Raw genomic sequence first — 12,772 nt, forward strand, 5'->3', positions numbered from 1 at the left:
ACCATCTATACTTTTCTATTAATTGGTGGAAATACAAAGCGTTTTTAGTGATGAGGAAAATATTTAGGAAATAAATAAGTGCATTTTAAATTAAATATGTAATTCTTAATAAATATTGACATCAGTAGTTTGAGTTACATAAACTAAAATGATTAGAGCACTAAACAACTGTATTAGTAATACAGAAACATGAGTAATACAGTATTACTCATGTTTCTCACCAAAAACTAAATTTACCATTTCTTTACATTACATTTGAACACATCATGATGACCTAACAGTCGTTTTACTGAGCCAACCTCAACACATCATCAAGCAGCACATCTGAAACTTTATTTACTTTTTAAGATAACTAGCTTGTATGCTGCTGATTACAACACCGATTTCACAATTACTATCTTTAGATTACTATTTTTAACTGACAGGACTAGCGAGAATGTCTGTGTGTGCGATTACCACTCGTAGTTTGAGTGGATGATTAAGACGGGCCCGTCTGTGGTGCGACAGGAGAAGGGGGAGACAGTCTTTTCAACTCGGAAACAGTCGAAGGTACTGCATTTGATCTTTATTTGATGCACAATGCTAATGTGCTTGGCCATTGAGGTTGTGTTCCCCCCTTTACAATCTATGATTTTCGCCCTTTTCGCCCATTCAGCCATCCTCGCGAGCAAAGTTAACTGCCGGACTTCACTTGTTTTACTTGTTATACATGTTTGCTTACAATTCCATTCAAAAACATTGGTGGACACGCTGCAGTGATTGGATTGATTTGAACGCCTTGATGCGACTTGAGGGACACAACATTACGTTACAGGACAAAAAAATTAATAAATGAACGACGGGACTCGATAGTGGTATCGATAAGCCCAAACGTTAATGATTTTCGGGTTTTGAAAAAAGTGCAACCGGGTCCTTAATAGAACCGGGTTTCTAATTATAACACAGTACTACACCTGTTAACACGCAACACAACATTTCGCACGTACTGCACTTTCAAAATAAAAGACACAAGCCGAAAAAGGGTAGCTGCTGTCTGTCGAAAACAGTAGCTGCTGTCTTTTAATTTGTAGGTACCACTGTGAGACCTTCAAAATAAGAGATCCTAGCAAACACATAACCCCTAAACACACCCAAACAATAGAAACACAACAAAAATGGCCCATGCTGCGGGCTAGGATTTCTACTGCCGAATAGGGGTGGGTGGGGACGCCTATGGAGCACAATACGGCAGGTACCTGTGGAAGCTTGAGATTGAGCGTGACAAGGACAAGCAGGGGGGCGTGTGAGGCATCACAGGAGTGGGAGAGAGAGAGAGGGGTGACTCTGTTTGTGAATAGAGTCACTTCAGAGCTACACTTTGGGGCTCCTGCGTCGTGTGTACACACCGGTCAGGCGGCCGAAGAAGCGTTTGCAGCGGGCGTCGTCCCGCACCAGCAGGGTGTAAGCACCGCCCCCTTCCTCAAACTCCATGTGGATGGTCTGGGAGCACAGGCCCACCTCCAGGTAGCTCAGCTCCGTGATTGGATGGCTGTCCCTCTTCTGCAGCCGATCGGACAGCTGGCCGTTGCTGGGCAGAAACACGAAGAAGGATGGGGATTGGAGAATGGTATTACCTCGTAGGAAGACAGAGCTGTCCTCTGATTGGCTCAAAATGGTGTCAGGTGTGCATCTGTGTTTAGTTATAGTGCACTTATAAACACACGGCTAGCCATCTTCATTACTTTTACTAATAAATAATACATTAAGTGAAATTAAATATTGTAGTGAGTTTGTAAGTTGACATGATATTCAATACTATATCTTAACTTTCTAAGAGTCTCTACCACAAACTAAATCAAAGCACACCTACTTTTCTAATTGTGTGCGTATCTTAATCATCTATACATTTCATCACACACAACTACTGATACTCACTGGGTGGAAGATGACATCTCCAGGAAGTAGAGCCTCTGATTGGACACGACCAGAAGAGAGGGAGACTCCCCCAGTTGGCCAAATCTAACCGTGGACATCTGGAAACAAACAAACACAACAAAATCATAAACAAACACTTCCTGTTTCTGCCTTGGATCTGGTAGGTACATTCTAAGTAGGTACTTTTATTAGTCAAATTTGTTTTTTTAAGTTATGGTACCGGGAGTCCTGTATCACGACATGCATGGTATCAGGACTGAGTCTTGTATCATGACATACAACTCATGCCATCACTGGCAAGATCGTGTGAGTAATCTCACGTGATCGGCTTTTTTGATCGGTGCTTTTGGGGTTCTCCGATCAAGCTAATTTGAGCCAATATCTGCCGGCGTCCGATCAGTCGGAGCATCTCTAATCACGACATACATGTTACCAGGACTGAGTCTTGTATCAGGGCATACATGGTTTGGACTGAGCCTGGTATCCCAACATACATGTATCTGGACTGAGTCTTGTATCTGGACACACATGGTATCAGACTGAGTCTTGTATCACAACATATTGTATCATATTGGGACAGTATTGTATCAGGACATATATGGTATCCTATTGGGACAGTCTTGTATCAGGACATACATGGTATCATATTGGCCAGTCTTGTATCAGGACATACATGGGCCCAATCCCAAAGTGAGCCCTGAGGACTAAGGACTAAGGACTCACAGACTTAATTGATCTCCGGTGCTAAGTGAGCGAGTATGTGAGGCCACATGGCCTCAGATAGGTATATATGGGATTGGGACAGCACTTCACGAGAGCACATGTTACCTTGACAATGTTTAATGACAAAGATGTTGCTGACACATGCCGGTTTGGGAATTCTCCTTTTGACTTTTTTTTTTATTTGTTTTTAAATGCAATGAAAACAATCCGCTACAGCAATTTATTGATATTAGAAAATATAATTTTTACTTTTGAATACTTTAGTATAAAGGATGTATTGAATAATTATGGTGATTATTGGCCTAAACATACTAATCATAAGTCAGAACGGGCTACATTTGGCTGAATTATATGTAGTAATATGAAGAGCATGCTCTTGTTGGTGAGCTGATCCAAATGATCAGGCTCACTAAAAAAAGGCAGAAATTCCTATATGGTCGCGCATAGAGTCGCGAAGTCACTCCCCTTCCGGTAGACCCCATGGGACCTATGAGATCGAAAGATATGTATGGGTTTCAATGGAGAGAAAGTAATTATCTTCTGGTCCCAGTCTTTATATGCCCCGGATTACAAGTATGTTGTTTGTGGATTTAAATGATAATTTTTCATGTCAAGAGTTTGAAAGTTTATTGTGCAATTGTTCAGTTAAAGGCTGTAGAGAAAACACAATGAGAAAGACTACACGTCTCGTATGTGCCATCAGGCTCCCTGCGACTGGCGTGTACAAGACCGACAATCTCCCCATCGGCATAACTAAAACTCTCCACATGCCCCAATTTATAATGGTTTTCACCTCTTTTGATGTGAACTGTAGAAAATTGGGCCCTGATATATTATTTTATTTCCATATTATATACTTATTTCTCAAAGTTTCCCCTTTCTGTACTTTGTCTGTACTATTCCCTTAATATTGTATTACCTGTTGGGTTATTAAGCTGTCCATCAGTGATTTTGCTCATACTGGAGTCTTATTGGTTGTATCTAAGAATACAAACCTCCTAATGGGTAGAGAGAAGTAAGCCCCACCTTTCACGTAGCTGTCGTCAATGCGCAGCCAAAACGCTAACACAAGCAGACAAGTAAAACGATCTGAGAAAACGAGTCAGATTGAAGAAAGTGATCAGTTATAAAACTGTATAAAAATGGAGTTGAAGTTGAAGGGAAACACAACCGAAGTGAGAGAGAGGGAATTGATGACCAAGCGCCGGGAGTTTTATTATTTTTTTCGGCGGAGTCTTGGTTAGGTTTTTTGGATTCCTTGGAAACCCTTGAGAATTTGGATCAAATTCCCCTTGGCGAAGGGGTGGCGAGATAGTGAAGATACCTCCTTATCCGAAGGAGTGGACCGATATCACCTGTGCCGAGGAGGATACCAATCTTCCTTTACATCCATCACTTGAGCATATCAGGTGAAAGAGCTCTGAAGCGCCACACATGACCAATTTACTTTTATTTGACATTCCCCTTTTTTGACTAAAGTACGCTGAACGAAGGAAACTAAAGGAACACTTTATTTTTGTTTCTATTTTATTTTTTCCTTATGGACATTTTTCAGCCATTTCATGGTGTTTAAAGATAATTGTGTCTGACCTAATGTTAGGGTATAAATTGTGGAATTCCTGAATATTCTTGATTGCATTGAAATCTATATTATTATTTTTCTACAAGGTTGAATATAGTTAATCTAAAAGTTAACCTGTGGCTCCAGTTAGTCATTGTGTTGTCATTTATTCTTTCCCTCCTTACGAACTTAGTGACTAGTCCATATATCTGAATTCTCTACTGCCCACTAGGGTTACAGATGCTTTATCCTCCCTTTGGAAAAACCTAACATTATCAAACATCTTCACGAAAATGTTTAGTTTTCTTTGTATGAAAAATGATCATTTAAATCCACAAACAACATATGTGTAATCCGGGGCATATAAAGACTGGGACCAGAAAATAATAACTTTCTCTCTATTGAAACCCATTCATATTTTTTGATCTCATAGGTCCCATGGGCTCTACCGGAAGGGGCATGACTTCGCCACAGACAGTAGCGTTGTCTTGTTGTTTACCTTCCTAGTTTCCGGATTTCCCTATGGTCTCCGCGGTAAACGTCACAACGCTTTGAACTGTGGGTAATTCCCTTAGGTGAAGTCTGCACTGATGCAGACTCACGGAAAGGGCTCGGTAAGTGTGGACTCAAACCCTTTGGAATGCGACATTGGGATAGCCCTAAAGCCTTAATAATTTCACGAGAACGCGCAATAAAGTCTGTGAGTCCGTGAGTCCGGACATTCAGATTGGGCCATGTTATCATCTTGGGAAAGTCTTGTATCAGGACCTACATGGTATCATAATGGGACAGTCTTGTCTCAGGACATGCATCGTTGACAATGTCACTGCCATTGGGACAGTCTTGCCTCAGGACATGGATCGTTGACAATGTCACTGCCATCTTCCTACCTTGATGAAGGAATGCAGCTCCTCCTCCTCCTCCTCAAACACCTCCATGTCGAGAAAGAGCTGCAGTCTGTGGTCCACGGCGTCGTAGTCCTCCGCCAGCACATCCAGGTCACCTACAACCAGCAACAACCATCAGCATGGGATGGTCGTAGATCATAAAGGGGCGCGGTCCCAGTCGGCTGTTTCCTCATATGAGAGAGTACTGCTCATACCCGTGGTGGGAGAAAGTGAAGAAACGTTGGACCATTGAAGGCATCGGTGAGGGATCGCGTTCTTAACAAATTGGAATAATTAGTGGTCCAATTTTTCGAAAAAAATAAATAGGAAGTTGTAAAATCTTTGGACCAATCTTTGTATTTTCGTTTTTTCAGTTGTCTTATATTAGCAGTACATTGTACACTGATATTAGAAAACAGCCGAACGTAACATTACAAGATTTCATCATCATGAATCATAAATCATGATAAAATGTATAAATTAGTTAGTTAGTATCGTACGCACCGTTGGGGCTCAACCTATCAGGCTGCTCTGCTCCACTCAGTTCATCGCCGCTAGCCGCCATGCTAATCCCAGTGCTAGCGTAGCAGTAGCTCCCTGCTAGCTCTTCTTTGCCGTGGGTCTCGGCCCAGGAATCCACCTGGTCCTGCCCGGCCTGGAGGGAGCTCTCCTGAGCCGTGACGAACAGGGATGAGGGGTCTTGAGAGGCGCTGAAGGAGGTGGAGACGGCGGTGGCGTTGAGGGTGTACTCTGGTATTGGACTGCTGCTGGGGTTTGTGTCACGGGACAACAAATCGTCGGAGAAGGAATTCTATGGCGAAAAGCAGCGCATTTATTTTAGGAAGAACATTTGGAGGTGTTGTGTAGAATAATTCCTTAAAGATCTTTAGATGGTGTTGTGCATTGCGCTGTTCAGAATAAAAGTATGTCTTGACCTCAATCCCAGGAACAGCCTCAGAGGGCTCCACACACACACACACACACACACACACACACACACACACACACATACACACACACACACACACACACACACACACACACACACTTTATTATACATAATGATATTCAAAAGCCCACTAAAGGACAAGGAAACTCCCCCCCCAAGCGAAGGAACCCAGACGAGTGAAGGGAAAGCGTTTCCGTTACCTTTCTCCTTTAAATACTGTTAGAATGACGAAGAAGGTTAGAAGGTTTGTGACTTACTAGAGACGAGTTGACATGGGCAGGGCTCTCCCGGTCTCTGGCGTGTTTCATTGGTGTGCTGCTGGAGAGAGCTGATTGGACGGCCAGATCAACCACAGAGAGTCATCGGTGGCCACAGCTTCTGGACACAGAAAACTGCCGTGCTGTTTTCTGTTCAAAAACAAAAAACAAAGATCTATTTGATATCTTTCATCAAAAGATACCCTTCAATAACTTATAATAAATATCTCATGCATTACTTAACAATTTCTCATCTGAGTCTTTTGTTATCTGTAGTTATTCAATGGGAAATGTATGAATTGCTCAACAGTTCTTGTAAAGGACCCAATTTCTAAATTTGTTCTAAAGAATACACAATTTGTTCTAAAGAATACAATATTGAGTAGTCACAAGCTATAATTACTATTTAATTTTTTGGTGAATTTATATTGACGTATATTCTGCCTTGTTGGAAAGGACTTTTATTTTGATATAACGTGCCGTATGGAGAGTGAGTTCCTAGCGCGAACGAGGGAAAAGAACAGAAGGCAACAGAAACGTAAACAGGGAAAGAAGGATGGCGATATAGTTAAGATTAAATATTGAATTGATTTAGCACCCGCCAAAGAGGCACAAGGTCAGTATTCATGTAATAATATACGGTTAACATGTGTTAATGTAATTTGAAATGATTTTGTACTATAATAAGACATTTCTCACTGCGTTTATCTACCACGTAATTGTACCAAATATTATGTTAAGTTAATACATTACACTGGCTAGGTAGTTAATGCATTGTATTTGTGCTCTGCCTATAGCTCTTACGGTGGTTAATTTATGGACTAAGGGAGGAATTCAATAAAACAAGAAAACCATCTGTGTAAGTCTGGACCATTCATCGGTGGAGATGCTACAGTTCTCAAGAATTGAACCACACAACAGCAATGAATTGATGTTGTGTAACACTGTGTTCTTTGTATTTTTAGCCAGAGGCCATCTTTCAACTTGGCAACACCCATGTAGGAACATGATAATCCAGAGACCAATTATTTTGGAACAAAAACTTGATGATCCCTGATAGGGAAAAACTGTTTTAAGAAAATCCAGCTCAAAGGGTTACTAAGGTAGCCTAAAGTATCACTTGAAATGGGTTATTCTCATGTAATTCTCACAGGATAAATGAGGTGTGTGGGATTCCAGTCTTCAGGATTGGACTGGGGTCAGTAAGAACCTGCCCCCCCTTAAGACCCACAACCCCAACATCTCTTCAGAGGGAAGTGAATGTGGTTCTGACGATTTGATTGATTTTAATGAAACGAAACACCACATTTTTGCTTTCTATCTCAACACTCACTCCCTGACTCTTTGACATTTCAGACGACAATTGATTGAATCTTCTTGATAAATGAAGTGAAAACGGCACGTGCCAAATGTGTCCATGGGGTGGGATTTGAAGAGAGACGTACGAGTGTGTCCTGGGTATAATCTCTATCACGGCTAATCTAAAGCTCATGTTTCAACAACCCTTCACCGGCCTCACCTTCTCTCATACTGGTAGCCTTCCAACACTAAAGAATGTTGCCGCGGGCTACGTGACTGACTCATCAGATGCGTGTACACGCTCAAATCGCGCTTGTATAATGATACCTTACCAGGAGCCTCGTTCAGTACGTTGTTCCACAAAAGGCCTCAGAGTGACCTCGCACATCGCGGTCCAACAGAATAGGCGTGTGGTATGTGGTATGTTTCACTGAGAGGACGTGTCCACACAAGATGGAGCCACATCCTGATAGGCTGCTTTGTTCCCCGCACCAAGGTTCAGAATCTCTGCAGTCTTACCTGAAGGCATCCTGGGACAAGATGCCCCAAAACCTCTACCTCGGACTTAATGACAAAACATGAACTCTGAGTCTTATTAGAGAGAAGCGTCTGCTAAAATGAAATGGTCAATGCAAATATGCCAAATAGACACACCCTCCCAACATATTGTATGTTGTACGTCGTGACACTTAATTTACGCACTCGTTGTATTTGGTACTAGTTATAGTTATAGTTGTGTAGGATCTTATCCTAGCTATCTTTGTTGTATACGGGGAATGGGTTAACCTAGCGTAAGTGCTTATCACTTGGTTCTATGAACATTCTTACTCTACCGACAGCAATATATTATTGCTTCACCTTCTTCTGAAAAATCTACTTGTTGTAAGTCGCTTTGGATGAAAGTGTCTGCCAAATGCCCTAAATGTAAAATGTAAATGTAAATACAAAGTCGTATAATGAGACAATGAGATGTCGAGCAGTGAGCAGTCGTAAAGACCCACACACAAGCTTGCTGCTCAGACCCGGGTCTCTCGCAGCCCCCCTGGGGTCCCAGCAGGGGCTCCAGAGCGTGCCGCAGCAGGTCCGGCATTCAGGCCTGACTCCGAGGCACACCGCCCGGGAGAGCTGGGTATGGTCTGGAGAGGTGGGCTGATTAGAGAGCCAGAGACGCAGCCAGACAGAAGGTCTGCTCGGTCGTGTAAGAGCAGGCACATGACTTGACTCGAGTCAGACTCGAGTCGCAAATTTGAGGACTTGAGACTTGCTTGACTAACACTGATAAAAGACTCGACTGGACTTTGACTTGGTCTTCATGACTTGAGACTTGACTTAGACTTGAGACAGATGACTCTAAATGACTTTTTTAAAGTTAGATTAAAGGTTGGATATGGGATTTGCGATAAGCCAGCAGATTTTGAAAATACAAAACTCAAATGGTCCTACCCCCTCTCCTTCAACGCTGACTCCACCCATTCCAAGTACATGGAGGTTGGAGTTTAGGGTTGTCTTCTAGTGCTAGGTCCAAATGTGGATTAGCTAGTTAGCTAGCTCCAGTAGCTACTGCAGGATAACAACAAACAGAAACTTGCTCTGGGTCACGAGCTTTGAGTACGTGCACGTGCACGAAGGGGTCACTCGCGGGGAGCGGGAGTGCAGTACGACCGTTTGATTGACATACTTACTGTCCAATGCCACTCGGTGGTTCTGAAAATCATTGGCTGGAGTTTTTCGAGCCCTGCCCGTTCCACAGATGATTGACTTGTTTAATTTTTATGTCAGTAGGCTACTTCTAACTCAGTGGCTGTAAGTGGGTGATGATAAGGATTTCAAGTAATTTTCAAGTAAAATTACACCGTCAGAGCCAGAGCATCAGACTGGGCTGTTCTCAGCATACCGCAAAAAAATTAAGAGGGTTCAAGTTCCAGTACCCAAATTCAGTTGAACCACTACCTGGACATTTGTGATGGACAGAGCTGCCTTCAGTTTTGGGCCATGAACAGGCGCACCCTCCCCTCTTTGTTCAAGGTGGAGGTAAGAGTTATGGCAGTCCCTGCATCAAGTTCACCTGTTGAACGTGTGTTCAGCCATGATGGGGTGATAATGTGACCCCATCATTCACGACTCAGTGACAAAGTACTGTCAAATTATTTTTTTTGCAAATGCAATGCATTGTAAGTCGATGTATGTTGCGAGGCAGCAAGATTGCTACCAGCTTTCAGGCTTGTGCATTACTATTTCCCCTTCCTACAGTATGTGTATGTGATATTACTTTTGAAATATTCATTTTTTTCATGTCTGATGCCATGTGTTGCAATGCAAATAATATTCTACAACATGTAGGGAGATTGAGTGACTGACATGAACTGTTCTCGTATACAGCCACCTAGAGGTTCTATTTGATTCTGTTCATAGGTTGGAGGTAATGATCATAAAAACATTTTCTAACTATTCACATAATGGTTTTGGAATGTTTTGAATAGTTTAAGTTATTGTTAATGTTAAGACATTGTTTTTGTTAACGTTGAAATAAAACTCAACTTATGAACCACTCTCTTTACCGATTTATAAATGTGGAAACTGGGTTAGATCATCAGATTTTTGTATGACTTGACTTTTGACTTGCTTGACCTGAGCAATGACTTCACTTGTGACTTGATTGATTCTCACTGCAGTGACTTGGGACTTGCTTGAGACTTGAAGGTTATGACTTGAGACTTGCTTGTGACTTGCACATGGGAGCCTGGGCAAACACACACACACACACACACACACACACACACACACACACACACACACACACACACACACACACACACACACACACACACACACACACACACACACACACACACAAAAGCCTGGACAAACACAGACCCAAACAAAAGCCTGGACGCATACACACACACACACACACACACACACACACACACACACACACACACACACACAAACACACCAGCCTGGACACACACACACTCACTCCAGCCTAGACACACACACACACACACACACACACACACAAGGGGATGTGTTAAAGTGCAGTAACCGGGTGTCTCACCACTGCCCTCCTCCTCATCTGGCCTCTCCCTCAGGGCCCCGGCCACGGCCCCCTGCAGGGTGAACTCTGAACAGCAGCGGAGACACTGCAGCCGCCGGGCGCCACTCGGACGGCCCACCGCCATGACCACATCACGCTGACGGTTCAGCTCCGCCACGCCGCACAGCATGTCAGACAGCATCTGAGGATTGGGGACAGGAAGTGACAACGTTTGAGTGGGCCTGTCGCTGTACGATAGCCTGGCTCCGCCCACCCGCTCAATTTGAATTTCCCTTCAGTACTACGTCTGGGTCTGCAGTGTGTTAGTGGGTTTTCTCCATCCAGATCCACAGTGGCACTGGGCAGATCCAATAGTTTTAAACTTCAACAGACACCCGCCTTCAAGTGAATTAACGTTTGTCAATTGAGTAGGTCCAGACTCTCTGTGCAGATGAAATTAATTACGAGTCTTGTAGGAGCAGGCTAGCTGTACAATAGGCTGTTACCCAAAAAAGTTTGTGTTTTTAAGGAGCATTTGACGTGTGTGCGTGTGTGTACGTGTTTGATTGCACACTAGGGGTGGGAATCTCTTGGCAACTCACGATTCGATTCCGATTATGAGGTCAACGATTCGATTCTAAAACGATTATCGATGCATCTCGATGCAACCATTTTTTTTATGTACATTTCAATGTACAAAAATATATACCGTATTTTCCGGACTATACGTCGCTCCCGAGTATTAGTCGCATCAGTCAAAAAATGCTCCATGACGAGGAAAAAAACATATATACGTCGCATCGGTGTATAAGTCGCATTTATTTTTAAAATTTAACAAGGACGTTTAGTCTGGAGAGACTGAATACAATTGCAATAGCAATATAGGTTTGTCGGTCCCACTCGTAGTGTATACCGAATTCAGTGACACTGGGATTCCACCGGACGCGTATGCGCCGCGGTCCTAAACCTGAGCGCACGATCGGGAGGTGGAAGTTGCGCTTATGGGTTGCAGTTTTCGCCGGTCAAGTCATGCGCTGTGATATGTGTGACAGCTATGTTGCACAACATTGCAGCTAAGGCTGGGGTAGCTTTGGTTGAACCGGAGGACATTGAGGACGATGACGACGAGAATATAATTTATTCGGTGGTGCAGTGGGCTTGCAGCGTTCCGTTGTAGGCCTAATGAATGACGGTGCCATCTTGCGGCCGAAGATTATGTACGCACAATTTTGGCATATAAGTCGCTTCGAAATATAAGTCGCAGGGCAAGCCAAACTACAAAAAAAAACGCGACTTATAGTCCGGAAAATACGGTACATACATCTGAGTTTGCTACTCAGAGTTTGCTAATCACTACCTACTTTTGTGATGATCATTAAAGACATCAACAGATGAATCAACTTATCTAATATTTTATTGGAGAAGAAGCTTTTGTCACAAATATGACTTTCTATTAACAATGCAGCTTGCATTACAACACAATATGGAAGTATGTAAAAAATTTGTTTCAGTTTTCTTTTCTTCCTAATCTTACTTTTCTATGTCATTAAAGAAAAAGCTCCTCTTGAATTAGAAGGAGCTCCTGTGTCTGGCTGTGAGTTTGAGTACATGCTATGCGTAGGCTGATTCGCAATCGTGTCAAGATAAATCAGATTGGCCAATACACACTGAAGATAAATTAAATAATTTTAAAATTACTAAAATTATCCCTCTATGGCGAACAGAATGTTGCAGCGGGCGAACAAATTATTGATTTATCTGCATCGAGACGGAATCGCTCTAAAGAGAATCGCGATGCATCGAAGAATCGATTATTTTTCCCACACCTATTGTACACATGAATGTAGTGTGCATCTGCGTGTGTGCCAACCTGTAGAGCGTGCTGTGGGTTGTCGTCCAATAGGACGTAGCTCCGCCTCCTCTCTCGGCCGATCACACTGAAGTGAAGAATCACACCAGGAAGAGACTCTACCTGACCCTGAGAGTGAGAGGGAGAGAGAGACAGATAGATTATACACCCACTTGAATCACCCCCCTCTCCTCCTCCTCCATGAGTTCTGTCTGATCTTTCACCCCCCTCTCCTCCTCCTCACCTCCCTCCTCCAGGAGTACTGTGTGACCTTTCACCCCCCCTCCTCCTCCTCA

The 12,772-nt window shown here is 43.0% G+C and overlaps 1 protein-coding gene across 1 annotated transcript in view; it reads right to left on the reverse strand.

Moving 5' to 3' along the window:
* stk11ip (serine/threonine kinase 11 interacting protein) overlaps positions 1-12,772 on the reverse strand; it is a 55,120-nt gene that overhangs the window by 4,888 nt on the left and 37,460 nt on the right. The window contains exons 16-23 of the mRNA XM_056588372.1: positions 12,498-12,605; positions 10,649-10,829; positions 6,428-6,441; positions 6,292-6,384; positions 5,590-5,896; positions 5,089-5,201; positions 1,915-2,012; positions 1,386-1,567 (exon numbers count right to left, since the gene is read on the reverse strand). Coding sequence (XP_056444347.1) covers positions 1,386-1,567; positions 1,915-2,012; positions 5,089-5,201; positions 5,590-5,896; positions 6,292-6,384; positions 6,428-6,441; positions 10,649-10,829; positions 12,498-12,605 — 1,096 coding nt within the window. The remainder of the gene's footprint in view (positions 1-1,385; positions 1,568-1,914; positions 2,013-5,088; positions 5,202-5,589; positions 5,897-6,291; positions 6,385-6,427; positions 6,442-10,648; positions 10,830-12,497; positions 12,606-12,772) is intronic.

Source organism: Gadus chalcogrammus, chromosome 4 (genome assembly GCF_026213295.1).
Source record: "Gadus chalcogrammus isolate NIFS_2021 chromosome 4, NIFS_Gcha_1.0, whole genome shotgun sequence".
Classification (NCBI taxonomy): domain Eukaryota; kingdom Metazoa; phylum Chordata; class Actinopteri; order Gadiformes; family Gadidae; genus Gadus; species Gadus chalcogrammus.